Source organism: Chiloscyllium plagiosum, unplaced genomic scaffold, assembly GCF_037043375.1.
Source record: "Chiloscyllium plagiosum isolate Xiang-an unplaced genomic scaffold, Cpla_swu_hap1 HiC_scaffold_27, whole genome shotgun sequence".
Classification (NCBI taxonomy): domain Eukaryota; kingdom Metazoa; phylum Chordata; class Chondrichthyes; order Orectolobiformes; family Hemiscylliidae; genus Chiloscyllium; species Chiloscyllium plagiosum.
Window position 1 is genome coordinate 34,906,974 of NW_028270165.1, and position 13,224 is coordinate 34,920,197.

Genomic DNA, 13,224 nt, shown 5'->3' on the forward strand with positions numbered 1-13,224 from the left:
CGTGTGGGTCGATTTCAGCTTCCCCTCCTCTGACAGCGCTGTGATGTGACTCTGATGTTCTCAGGGACACTTAATGACGCGAGACAGTGAAAAGAGTCTCGTTCCTGCAGATCAGGAATTCAAACCGTAGGGCGGCTTCAGGACAATGAGAAAGATTAATTGGAGTGTGTGAAGAAGCTGTGAGCTGCATTTCAAAGAGGTAGGTGGAGTCAGATGCGTCATCCATTGCGCCCCGGCCCTGTGCGTACCTGACGCCACCATGCTGCAGAGTTCTGACGTTAACACGGACATGCGCAGCAATGGGAACATTCACAAGAGGAACAGCCAAAGATAATCACCGTCACTGCTTCCCTTCCATTGTCCCAACTTGGTGAAGCAGTATCTTTCACTGGCAAATAAAACACATTCGTCCTCAGGTGCCTGCTTCATTTTGATCACGACTTCACGCCCCTCACTGTTCTCGTCTCATTTCCAAACACTTGGCTCATAGCCTCAAAAGTAACCCTGTGGATATCTGATTGTTCCACCCTGACAGGCAATGGGTTGCAGATTTCCAACCACTCCACTGATGTGAATCTTAAAGAAGAAACCGGGGAACAGTCTTCCTTTCTTTTTGACGACATTTCTCAACTGTAGTCGGCAAGGTTCACACCTGCGTGGGGAAACCGCAATCGATCTGAAATCCATCGTATTAACCACTCGACCCACGAATACAGAACCACACTGACAGCTTCATTTCCCAGGTCTCCCTGCCTGTGGAGCTGAGAAAGAGTGAGTTATTGCTGTGTTTGTTTGAATACAATCACTTCACAGGTTTCGAAAGGGTTACATATCTGCACATGGCGAGTCTGGTTGTTTCATCACGAAAGATGAAATAAACTTTCAGTTCAAAGCAAAAACAGAAATTCCAGGAGCAACTCCGCATCGGTGGAAAGAGAATCAGAGACAATATTTCAGAACTCTGTTTTCTCCCACAGGTACTGCCAAACCTGCTGAGTTTCTCCAGCAGCTCCTCTTTGTGTCTCGGATTCTCAGCATCCGCAATCGTTTACGTTAGAAATTAAATCAAGTCAGCCCCATGTGCAGAAATGAGAATCCTTTCAATTTCCCAAAAATTTGGCAGAGATTTCAAGGCATTTGGCAAAAAAAAGTAAAAGTGACATTAGGAAGAACACTTTCTTGTCCCTGTCTGACCGGGACAAGGAGGCAGATTCAAGAACACAAAAGGGAATTCGGTGGTCATGTCCAAAGTAACAATGTGGAGATTTACAGGGAGAAGGCAAGAGAATGATACGAATAGAGACTCTCATTTACTTGCTGTGTAGAACCAGCAGAGCTCAGGTGGGCCTCCAAATGCGCTGTGACACGTGTTGTGATTCAGAGTGAACTCACAGTTCAATTAACGGAAGGTGGGAATTTTGAAAAGGTTTATATTTACACAATCTCCTCACGTCAACGCAACAGCAAAATAGTTTAATTATCCGCCAGTGGAGAGAACCCTGTTCCTGGAGATGGGACAAAGAGCTGGCTCAGGGATATCAATCCACATTGCTCTCTTTGCCACCAGTTCAGAGGGAGAACATTGGAGGGACAAAGGAATGAATAACGATCTGTGTGGGAGGGTGACTCACTGTTCATGGAGACTATTCCTGGCTAACAATAAGTCGTGTGTAACAGCAGACGATGTGATAACAAGGCCTTGTGAGGGTGTGGTAAGGGTCAAGGGCATGGGGGAGTTCGGGTCCAAATAATATTGGAGACTGGAGGATCCCCAATGGACAGTGAGGCGTTGGACTTGTGGAACATTGCTGCATGAGACACAGATGTTGGCCAAGGAGCAGGGTAGCGTGTTAAAGACTCAGGCAACCAGAAGCTCATCGCCTCTGGGTGGGCTTGAACCACCAACCTTTCGGTTAACAGCCGAACGCGCTGACCAATTGCGCCACAGAGACAGGCGATGACATGGGCTGCGCCATCGCTTAGGGGAGGCTATTAGTGAATTCATAATTCAGCCTCCCCGCCTAGAATTACAATTGTCGTCTATCAGTTTTACTTTTCCAAAATAAACCCTGGGAGATTTATTGTGGAGACACCGGGGACAGGCTGGAGACACATCCATGTCACGAGGAACTAGCGTTCTTATTCCGGGCCGTCGCCCTTCGAGCCTTTCCGTGTTTTGCCTGTTCCCGAGTTCTCTCATTGGCTCGGAGGCGAGAAGGCGTTTGAATCCCTGATGTGCAGGAACGACAATTCTTTCATTGTCTCAGATCAGTTCATGTCCCGAGAACATCAGAGTCACTCTCCCGGCCTCTTCAACAAGGGGACGGTGTCTGGACTGTCTCTACTCAGTGGGACAGTTCATCTTCGGGATGCTTCCCAAACAGTTTCTAAAGATTCACAAAGCTGGAGACTGGGATTTCTGTTTTGCTTCATGAACATTTTTCCATTTCCTAACTGACAATATTTTGCCAAAATCTCTTCCCAATTGTATGCCTTGAGTCATGTCCAGGGATGAGGAATTTCCATTTTGGGGAGACATTCCCAAGGTTGCGAATGTTCGCTTTGGAGCAAAGAAGGTTAACTGGAGATTTCCTGGGGCTGTTGGTAATGATGGGAGAAGAAGCGGTGGGAATGGGCAGATTAATGATCAGAAGAATCAATTGCCACTGACCAGAGTCAGTTACCAGAGGACAGGGATTGAAGTTCTTGAATGAAAAGCAGCACTTGTGCCGAATAAACACAGAGAATACTGCAGAAAGCCAACAGGTCGAGCAGCATCTGGTGAAAGGTAAACAGAGCTGACGTTGTGAGGCTGGTACGTTGTTTGTTCAGAACCCGAGGTTCCTGCATGGCAATCAATTCCCAGACATGAGAAAACAGGACTTTATTGAGACGGGTTTTGTGAAGTTTGTGCGATAATGTAACCAACAGGAAGTCATTTAAAATCGCCAGCGAAGAAAGCATAGTCAGCAGGTTACCACCCTGGGCGGGGGAGCCCCAAAGGATCTCTACGCCAACACCTTAAGTGTTCGGCCACAACTACACGCCCAAGGTTGTGGTGTAAATTTCTCATGGAATGGTTCTAACAGGAAAGGTGAGTATTGGGCTTGTCCTGTCCGCGCCATAGCCCCAACGTATCCTGTTCCCCTGGATTTGATCAGGACAGAGGAGGCTGATGGGAGATCGAACTGATCTACACACATTGATGAGGGATAGAGCGGGTGGGAAGGATCCATTCCCATGCATAGGGAGATTAATAATCAGGACCGAAAATAAGGAGCCACTTCAAGAAATTTGGGGTTCATTCAGCAAAGCTAATGTAGAACTGTTCACAGAAAATTGTGATCAAAGTCTTCTCGAGTTATTTTGATGAGAAGTGTTAATGATGCTAATACAATCGATAGGATGAACGGAGATTGGTAAATGTATTTGGTGACCGTTCTGTTCTAGCCCTGTGAGCGAAACCTGGATCTGAAGGAATAAAAGGGACATTAACAACATCGATCTGAAATTGGATACGTGAGACAAGAAGCAGAGCCATCATTAACAGTTGGCTTTTGAACTGGAGAAGGTTTCTCGTGAAATTAGCTTGAGGCTTGAGGTATGTAAGGTCAAGATAATTTAGGTGAAACACGGAAACGCTATCCTCATTAGCAGACAGTGAAAGGATTACAAGACGCAAATTAAACATTTTCTACAAGTGATACAGGGGACTGGGAAGATAAGTATTATAAACTGTGAACAACAAAGTTCTGGAGCACAACACTTACATTCAAAGACCGAAAACATCCAGGTCCTGATTAATCAGATTGCATTGTGGTGCTTTTCTGCAAAACATCCACTTGCAATGTCCTACAAAAGAGTGACAAAACCCATCCCTCTCAGCCCAGGATAGAAAATCCGAACCGATGAACGTTTGCTGATTTTCTGAAGATTCACAAAGCTAAGACTGGGTTTTGGTGATTGTTTCTTTTCAACTCCCAGGAGCCGCAGTGGTTGAGGCGTTGAGTTGGGGAAAGTAAAATGTGCCAGTGAGCAGCGTGTGGGGCTACTTCAGCTTCCCCTCATCTGACAGCGCTGTGACTTGACTCCGATGTTCTCAGGGACATTGACTGACGTGAGACAGTGAAAAGATTCTCATTCCCGCAGATCGGGAATTCAAACGGTATGCTGGCTTCAGGACAATGAGAAAGATTAATTGGGGTGTGTGAAGAAACTGTGAGCTGCATTTCAAACAGATAGGTGGAGTCAGATGCGTCATCCATTGCGCCCAGGCCCTGTGCGTATCTAACGCCACCATGCTGCAGAGTTCTGACGTTAATACGGACATGCGCAGCAATGGGAACTTTCACAAGGTGAACAACCAAAGATAATCACCGTCACTGATTCCCTTCCACAGGCCCAACTTTGTGAAGCAGTATCTTTCAATGGCAAAGGAAACATCCTTGGCCTCAGGTGCCTGCTTCATTTCGATCACGATTTCATGCCCCTCACTGTTCTCGTCTCATTTCCAAACACTTTGCTCATAGCCTCAAACGAAGCCCTGCGGGTATCTGCTTGTTCCACCCGAACAGGCAGTGGGTTGCAGATTCCCACCAATCCCAATGTGAGTGAAATATTTTTCCCCCTCCACTGATTTGAATCTTAAAGAAGAAGCCGGGACCAAGATTCCTTGCTTTTCCACGACATTTCTTATTTTGTAGTCGGCAGGGTTCACACCTGCGTGGGGAAACCGCAATGGATTTCAAGTCCATCGCATTAACCAGTCAGCCCACCAATACAGAACCACACTGACAGCTTCACTTCCCAGGTCTGTCTGCCTGTGGAGCTGAGAAAGAGTGAATCATCGCAGAGTTTGTTTGAATCCAATCACTTCACAGTGATTCGAAAGGGATAAATATCTGCACATGGCGAGTCTAGGTGTTTCATCCCAAAAGATGAAATGAACTTTCAGTTAAAAAGAAAACTAGAAATTGCAGGAGGAACTGAACAGGTCAGGCAATATCTGTGGAAAGAGAATCAGAGACAACATTTCAGAATTCCGTTTTCTCCAGCAGTTTCTCTTTTTGTCTCGGACTCTCAGCATCCGCAGTCCTTTACGTTAGAGATTAAATAAATTATGAAACCCCTTTGTGCTCCCTCAGTGGAGAAGATTTCCGTTTGGGGAACATGTTCCTGATCCCATTAAAAACCAGAAACTTCGCAGCTGGAAGGAGAGCAACAAACACGCCGCCCCTGGGTGGGCTCGAACCACCAACCTTTCAGTTAACAGCCGAACGCGCTGACCAATTGCGCCACAGAGACAGGCGACGGCGCTGGCCGCATCATCGCTTAGGGGAGGCTATTAGCGAATTCATAATTCATCCTATTCCGCCTAGAATTACAATTGTCGTCTATTAGTTTTGCTTTTCCATAATAAAGCCTGGGACATTCATTGTGGAGATACCGGGGACAGTCTTCAGACACATCCATGTCACTCGGACCTAGCTTTCTTACTCCGGGGCCGTCGCCCTTCGAGCCTTTCCGTGTTTTGCCTGTTCCCGAGTTCTCTCATTGGCTCGGAGGCGAGAAGGGGTTTGAATTCCTGATGTGCAGGAACGGCAATTCTTTCAATGTCTCAGATCAGTTCATGACCCGAGAACATCAGAGTCAATCTCCCGGCCTCTTCAACAAGGGGACGGTGTCTGCACTGTCTCTGCTCAGTCGGACAGTTCATCTTTCATTCTCCTCTAAATCCGCTTCCCAAACAGTTTCTAAAGATTCACAAAGCTGGAGACTGGGATTTCTGTTTTGCTTCATGAACATTTTTCCATTTCCTAACTGACAATATTTTGCCAAAATATTTTCCCAATTGTACGCCTTGCATCATGTCCAGGGATGAGGAATTTCCATTTTGGGGAGACATTCCCAAGGTTGCGAATGTTCGCTTTGGAGTAAAGAAGGTTAACTGGAGATTTCCTGGGGCTGTTGGTAATGATGGGAGAAGAAGCGGTGGGAATGGGCAGATTAATGATCAGAAGAATCAATTGCCACTGACCAGAGTCAGTTACCAGAGGACAGGGATTGAAGTTCTTGAATGAAAAGCAGCACTTGTGCCGAATAAACACAGAGAATACTGCAGAAAGCCAACAGGTCGAGCAGCATCTGGTGAAAGGTAAACAGAGCTGACGTTTTGAGGCCGGTACTTTGTTTGTTCAGAACTGGAGTTTCCTGCATGGCAATCAATTCCCAGACATGAGAACATTCTTTTCTTTTTCCACAAAATTGAAAGCACCATCCCACCCCCTCTCACCCCTCTATTCTCACTCCGCTCAAACTAATTCTCCCGATGGTACTGATTCAGGATCTTACAGAGACCGAAAAGTGAAAACATCAAGACAGACATCTTTGAATTTTGGATACATCCACCTGAAAGTTAGTATCTTTCACGACATCTAGGAGTGAGTAAGTCTGATTTTGGGAAGCAAAAAAAAGTGTCAATTCAGGATGAACCTTCAATGCAGCTTCTTGAGAAACAACCAGACACGAAATGGTTAACATCTGGGGAGGTGGAAGTGGGGAGATGGGGGAAATGAGATATCAAGGCATTGGCATCGACACCAGACAGAATCTGAACATACAGGCATGGCAAACATTACGGGCAAGCCAGGGTCATAGAGATACACAGCACAAAAACAGGTCCTTCAGTCCAACTCATCCGTGCCGACCAGAGAGCCTAAGTTAATCTCGTCTCATTTACCAGCACTTGGCCCATATCCCTCTGAACTCTGTCAGAATGGGCAGTGGTTGAGTCCTGGCAGTGACCCACAGCAGTTTCACCAGCAGAATCAGATTGTTGGGAGCACTGGTGTGCCCGCTGGTGCTTCTGCAAGGTGCAGAATGATGAGAACCTCCGCCTGCACTCGGGGCAGGTGAACGGCCTCTCCCCAGTGTGGTCCCGTCTGTGCCTCAGTAGGTGGGAGGAATTGCTGAAGGCCTGCCCGCACTCTGGGCAGGGGAAGGGCCTCTCCCCGGTATGGACCCGAAGGTGGGATGCCTGGTTAAAGCCCTTCCCGCACTTGAGGCAGGAGAACGGGCTCTCCCCGGTGTGGACCCGCTGGTGCCTCAGCAGGGCAGAGGTATCGTTGAAGGCCTTCCCGCACTTGGAGCAGCTGAAGGGCTTCTCCAATATGTGGACCCGGCGGTGGGTCAGCAGGACGGAGGAATAGCTGAAGGCCTTCCCGCATTCGGGGCAGGAGAATGGCCTCTCGCTTGTGTGACCCGCTGGTACCTCTGCAGGACAGAGGAAATGCTGAAGGTCTTCCCGCACTCAGGGCAGCTGAAGGGTCTCTCCCTAATGTGGACCCGCTGATGGCTCAGCAGGCGGGAGGAATTGCTGAAGCCCTTTCCGCACTCAGAGCAGGAGAACACTCTCTCCCCGGTGTGACTGCGCCCATGAGTCTCCAGGTCAGATGGGAAACGGAAGCCTTTCCCACAGTCGCCACACTTCCACGGTTTCTCCACGGGACGGGATTCCTTAGGTTTCTCCATGACCGAAGCTTCACCTGCACACAAACGCGTGTACAGTACCTCTCTGCCGTGAATTCATCTTCCCAGTCTGTATAACATTTACTGGCTCCACAACCAAAGTGCTGCAACAGTAGGGTCTCTCTTCCAGTCTCACTGATGCTGAAAAAGTACTGAAACAGGAACTAAAACGCTTGGTTCCTTCTCACAGAATCATGGTCGAAAATTGTTATTGTACCGATGGATTCAGTGACTCTCAGACATTGACGTGAAATTGAGGACAGCAAATGCTGGAGAGTCAGAGTCAAAGTGCAATGCTGGAAAATCACAACAGATCAGGCAGCATCCGAGGAGCAGTCGAGCCAATATTTCAGGCAAAGCCCTTCAACTATTGATATTGAAACTTCCGTCTTCAGATCTTCAAATAATCTTTAAAAAGAGATTACAAAAATCATCACTGTCAGTCCAGGTTAGAAATTCCAAACAAGCAATTTAACTTTACGCAGAACATTCTTTTCTTTTTCCACAAAATTGAAAGCACCATCCCACCCCCTCTCACCCCTCTATTCTCACTCCGCTCAAACTAATTCTCCCCATGGTACTGATTCAGGATCTTACAGAGACCGAAAAGTGAAAACATCAAGACAGACACCTCTGAATTTTGGATACATCCACCTGAAAGTTAGTATCTTTCACGATATGTAGGAGTGAGTAAGTCTGATTTTGGGAAGCAAAAAAAGTACCAATTCAGGATGAACTTTCAATGCAGCTTCTTGAGAAACAACCAGACACGAAATGGTTAACATCTGGGGAGGTGGAAGTGGGGAGATGGGGGAAATGAGATATCAAGGCATTGGCATCGACACCAGACAGAAACTGAATATACAGGCATGGCAAACATTACGGGCAAGCCAGGGTCATAGAGATACACAGCACAAAAACAGGTCCTTCAGTCCAACTCATCCGTGCCGACCAGAGAGCCTAAGTTAATCTCGTCTCATTTACCAGCACTTGGCCCATATCCCTCTGAACTCTGTCAGAATGGGCAGTGGTTCAGTCCTGGCAGTGACCCACAGCAGTTTCACCAGCAGAATCAGATTGTTGGGAGCACTGGTGTGCCCGCTGGTGCTTCTGCAAGGTGCAGAATGATGAGAACCTCCGTCTGCACTCGGGGCAGGTGAACGGCCTCTCCCCAGTGTGGCCCCGTCTGTGCCTCAGCAGGTGGGAGGAATTGCTGAAGGCCTGCCCGCACTCTGGGCAGGGGAAGGGCCTCTCCCCGGTATGGACCCGAAGATGGGATTCCTGGGTAAAGCCGTTCCTGCACTTGAGGCAGAAGAACGGCCTCTCCCCGGTGTGGACTCTGGTGTCTCAGCAGGGCAGAGGTATCGTTGAAGGCCTTCCCGCACTTGGCGCAGCTGAAGGGCTTCTCCAATATGTGGACCAGGCGGTGGGTCAGCAGGACAGAGGAATAGCTGAAGGCCTTCCTGCATTCGGGGCAGGAGAATGGCGTCTCGCCTGTGTGACCTGCTGGTGCCTCTGCAGAAAGTAGGAACTGCTGAAGGCCTTCCCGCGGTTGGGACATCTGAAGGGCCTCTCCCCCGTGTTGACCCCCTGGTGCCTCAGTAGGCGGGAGGAATTGCTGAAGCCCATTCCGCACTCGGGGCAGGGGAAAGGCCTCTCGCCCTTGTGGACCCGCTGGTGCCTCTGCAGTACAGAGGAATTGCTGAAGGTCTTCCCGCACTCAGGGCAGGAGAACAGTCTCACCCCGGTGTTACTGCGCCCATGAGGCTCCAGGTCAGATGGGAAACGGAAGCCTTTCCCACAGTCGCCACACTTCCATGGTTTCTCCACGGGACGGGATTCCTTAGGTTTCTCCATGACCGAAGCTTCAGCTGCACTCAAACGCGTGTACAGCACCTCCCTGCCGTGAATTTCTCTTCCCAGTCTGTATAACATTTTCTGGCTCCACAACCAAAGTGCTGCAACAATAGGGTCTCTCTTCCAGTCTCACTGATGCTGAAAACGTACTGACACAGGAACCAAAAAGCTTGGATCCTTCTCACAGAATCATAGTCGAAAATTGTTATAGTCCCAATGGATTCAGTGTCTGTCAGACATTGACGTGAAATTGAGGATTGCAAATGCTCGAGAGTCAAAGTGCAATGCTGGAAAATCACAGCAGATCAGGCAGCATCCGAGGAGCAGCAGAGTCAATGTTTCAGGCAAAGCCCTTCATCTATTGATATTGAACCTTCCGTCTTCAGATCTTCAAATAATCTGTAAAAAGAGATCACCAAAATCATCACTGTCAGTCCAGGTTAGAAATTCCAAACAAGCAATTCTACTTTACGCAGAACATTCTTTTCTTTTTCCACCATCCCACCCCCTCTCACCCCTCTATTCTCACCCCACTCAAACTAATTCTCCCGATGGTACTGATTCAGGATCTTACAGAGACCGAAAAGTGAAAACATCAAGACAGACATCTTTGAATTTTGGATACATTCACCTGAAAGTTAGTATCTTTCACGACATCTAGGAGTGAGTAAGTCTGATTTTGGGAAGCAAAAAAAGGTGTCAATTCAGGATGAACCTTCAATGCAGCTTCTTGAGAAACAACCAGACACGAAATGGTTAACATCTGGGGAGGTGGAAGTGGGGAGATGGGGGAAATGAGATATCAAGGCATTGGCACCGACACCAGACAGAAACTGAACATACAGGCATGGCAAACATTACGGGCAAGCCAGAGTCATAGAGATACACAGCATAAAAACAGGTCCTTCAGTCCAACTCATCCGTGCCGACCAGAGAGCCTAAATTAATCTCGTCTCATTTACCAGCACTTGGCCTATATCCCTCTGAACTCTTCCTATTCATATACCCATCCAGATGCCTTTTGAATGTTATAATTGGACCTACATCCACCACATCCTCCGGCAGATCATTCCTTACACTTGCCTCCCTCACCCCAAACATATTACACTCCTTTTCGGGACTTCTCCCATCCCAGGGAAATGACCTTGTCTATTTACCCTATCCATACTTCTCATGACTCTATAAATGTCTGCAAGGTCATCCCCTCAGCTTCTGGTATACCGGGGAAAACACTGCGTTTCCTTTTGGGTTCACACTCACTGAACCTTCCTCCCGTGTAAAACATTGTTTCCCTCCCCAACACTGTCCAGGGAAAAGCCAAGAGTGCTGAGACTCTGGAGTTGGGGGAATGCCACGTAGAATTCCTACAATGTGGAACACGCCATTCAGCCCAACAAGTCCACACTGACCATCCAAAGTGTAACCCATGCAGACACATTCCCCTATCCCATTACTCGACATTTACTGTAAACTGTGGGCCCATTTAGTATGGCCACTTCAGCCGAAACTGCACATTGTTAGATTTTTGGAGGAAAACAGAGCACCCGGAGGAAACCCACGCAGACACAGCCGGGAGAATGGGCAAACTCCACACAGACAGTCGCCCCAAGGCTGGAATCGAACGCGACTCCTTGGTGCGGTAATACAGCAGTGCTAACTACTGATCCATCGTGCGACCTATGTGCACAAAAAGAGGTGGGGATTGGGAACTTTGTTAATTGTACCACACAGTGGATCGTTGAGTAAGGTTAAATCTCACGGGATCCAGGGAGAGCTAACCAACTGGTTACAAAATTTAGAAGCGCATTGTTGTAGATGCTGGAATCCTTCCTGAAAACAACAAATGCTGGAGATCACAGTGGGTCAGGCAGCGCTGTGCTACACCATGACTGGATAGTGTGGATGTGGAGATGATGTTTCCACTAGGTGAAGGGTTGAGGATGCCAAGTCATTGAGAGCATTTAAGACCGAGATAGGTTCTTGATTAGGAAGGGGTCAAGAGGTATGAGGAGAGGGCAGCAGAATGGGATGGAGAAACATATCAGCCATGATCGACTGGTGGAGCAGACTCGATGGGCCAAATGGCCTCATCCTGCTCCTGTATATTATGGTCTTAAAGCTGGGCAGATGTCTTAAGGGGTTCTCACAAACTATTTCAGAATCCTGAAGAGGAGTTGTTGGACTCGAAACTTTAACCCCGCTTTCTCTCCACATATGCTTCCAGTCCTGCTGGGTTTTTCCAGTGTTGTCAGTTTTTGTTTCAGTTTTCCAGCATCCACAGTTCTTTGTCTTATTTATCATAGTTATATCATATCATATTTATCTTGCCCTTCCCAAGTGTCTGGAACTTCATCTCCCTGATCTACAAACTGTTCACTTACCCTAGAAATGACCACTACCTCCTTATCAGAGTAGACCCTTTTGCTACAAAATGGTTGTTCAAATCTGTGACCAAAATAATTGCATTCGTAATTACTTACACCAGGGACTCTCAATATCTCAGACAAGAACACAGCCAGATTGTTTCAAACAGAACATTTATGTGATTTGATACAATTCCCTATTCCATACTTTACCAGCATGTTGCTGGAATGGAGGGTTTGAGTTAAGACGAAGCTGGGACATTTTTCCAACGGAGCCTAGCAAGTTGAGAGATAACTTTATAGAGATTTTTAAAATCAGGAGAGGTATAGAAAAGGTGTCATTTCCAGGAGGCTCAGAATATTTTATTGCTCCAGAAAGTGTTAAAGGGGGTCAAAGCTTCAGCAGAAATCAAACAGAGCTGAGGACAAACAACATCTAACTCTGTGTGAACAGGGAGACCAGAGGACAGAGAAATCATGACCTGAAATCCGAGCTGACACCAGACTACCATGTTATCAGTGCTTTGATTAGCAGTGCCCACCCTCTACCTTTACGGAGCTTCCCACTCGACTTGAATGCCACGTATCCCCTCGATATTCCGGATCCAATCCTTGACATTCTGAAGCCATATCTCTGTAAGGAGTCTCAGATCATAATTAATCTCTTCAACGTGTGCAGTCAATTAATTCGCTTTGGTTACAATGCAGCACACATTCACATACTGAGCTTTTAGTTTTATTTTTTTGTGATGGTTAGAATCCAGTTTTGATTGCTAGCACATTTGTTCTCCTTGTCCCTTTCAATCATTCTCTGGTGTTTGGTTTCCACATCAATACATTGCTCACTGGCCTTGATTTGGATTGGCCATGCTAAATTGCCCAGTGTCCAGGGATGTGCAGGTTAGGTGGGTTAGCCATGGGAAACGCAGGGTTATAGTTTCAAAGTAATAGAAGGAGTAGGCCATTTGGTCCATCGACCCTGCTCCGCCATTCATTAAAATCATGGCTGATCTATCAATCATCTCAGCTCCTCCTACTTGCATTATCCCAACTACCCTTAATTCCCCTACCACGCAAAAACCCATCCAACAGTGTCTTAATGAAGCTGCCTCTACTGCTTCCTTGAGCACAGAATTCCATAGATGTACCGCCCTCTGGGACAAGCAGCTCCTCCTCATCTCTGTCCGAATTCTACTGCCCCCTAATCTTGCAGCCAAGTCTCACCCACCAGCAGAAAAGACGTGATGGGGTGGTGATGGTGGAGTGGTTGGGAGGTGTATCTGGGGTGGTGTGTGTTTGGAGGGCTCAGTGTGTACTTGATGGCCTGAATGGCCTGCTTCCACACTGTTGGGATTCAATGATATACTGCAGTTATGTTTGCCCCAGATCACAGCACCCAGAATGTCCCGTCTTCTACAAATCAAAAGACAAGCCCCACCCTGCCCTCTTGTATGTGTGTTATCGAAATGCTTAATCA

The 13,224-nt window shown here is 47.4% G+C and overlaps 1 protein-coding gene and 2 non-coding genes across 3 annotated transcripts in view; all 3 read right to left on the minus strand.

Annotated features, from left to right (window-relative positions):
* LOC148143568 (uncharacterized) overlaps positions 1 to 13,224 on the minus strand; it is a 262,855-nt gene that overhangs the window by 50,127 nt on the left and 199,504 nt on the right. Inside the window, exons 6-7 of the mRNA XM_087975240.1 lie at positions 8,849 to 9,210; positions 6,897 to 7,162 (exon numbers count right to left, since the gene is read on the minus strand). Coding sequence (XP_087831366.1) covers positions 6,897 to 7,162; positions 8,849 to 9,210 — 628 coding nt within the window. The remainder of the gene's footprint in view (positions 1 to 6,896; positions 7,163 to 8,848; positions 9,211 to 13,224) is intronic.
* On the minus strand, positions 1,879 to 1,952 carry trnan-guu (transfer RNA asparagine (anticodon GUU)). Its single transcript has one exon. It is a non-coding gene; the product is annotated as a tRNA-Asn (tRNA).
* Positions 5,231 to 5,304, minus strand: trnan-guu (transfer RNA asparagine (anticodon GUU)). Its single transcript has one exon. It is a non-coding gene; the product is annotated as a tRNA-Asn (tRNA).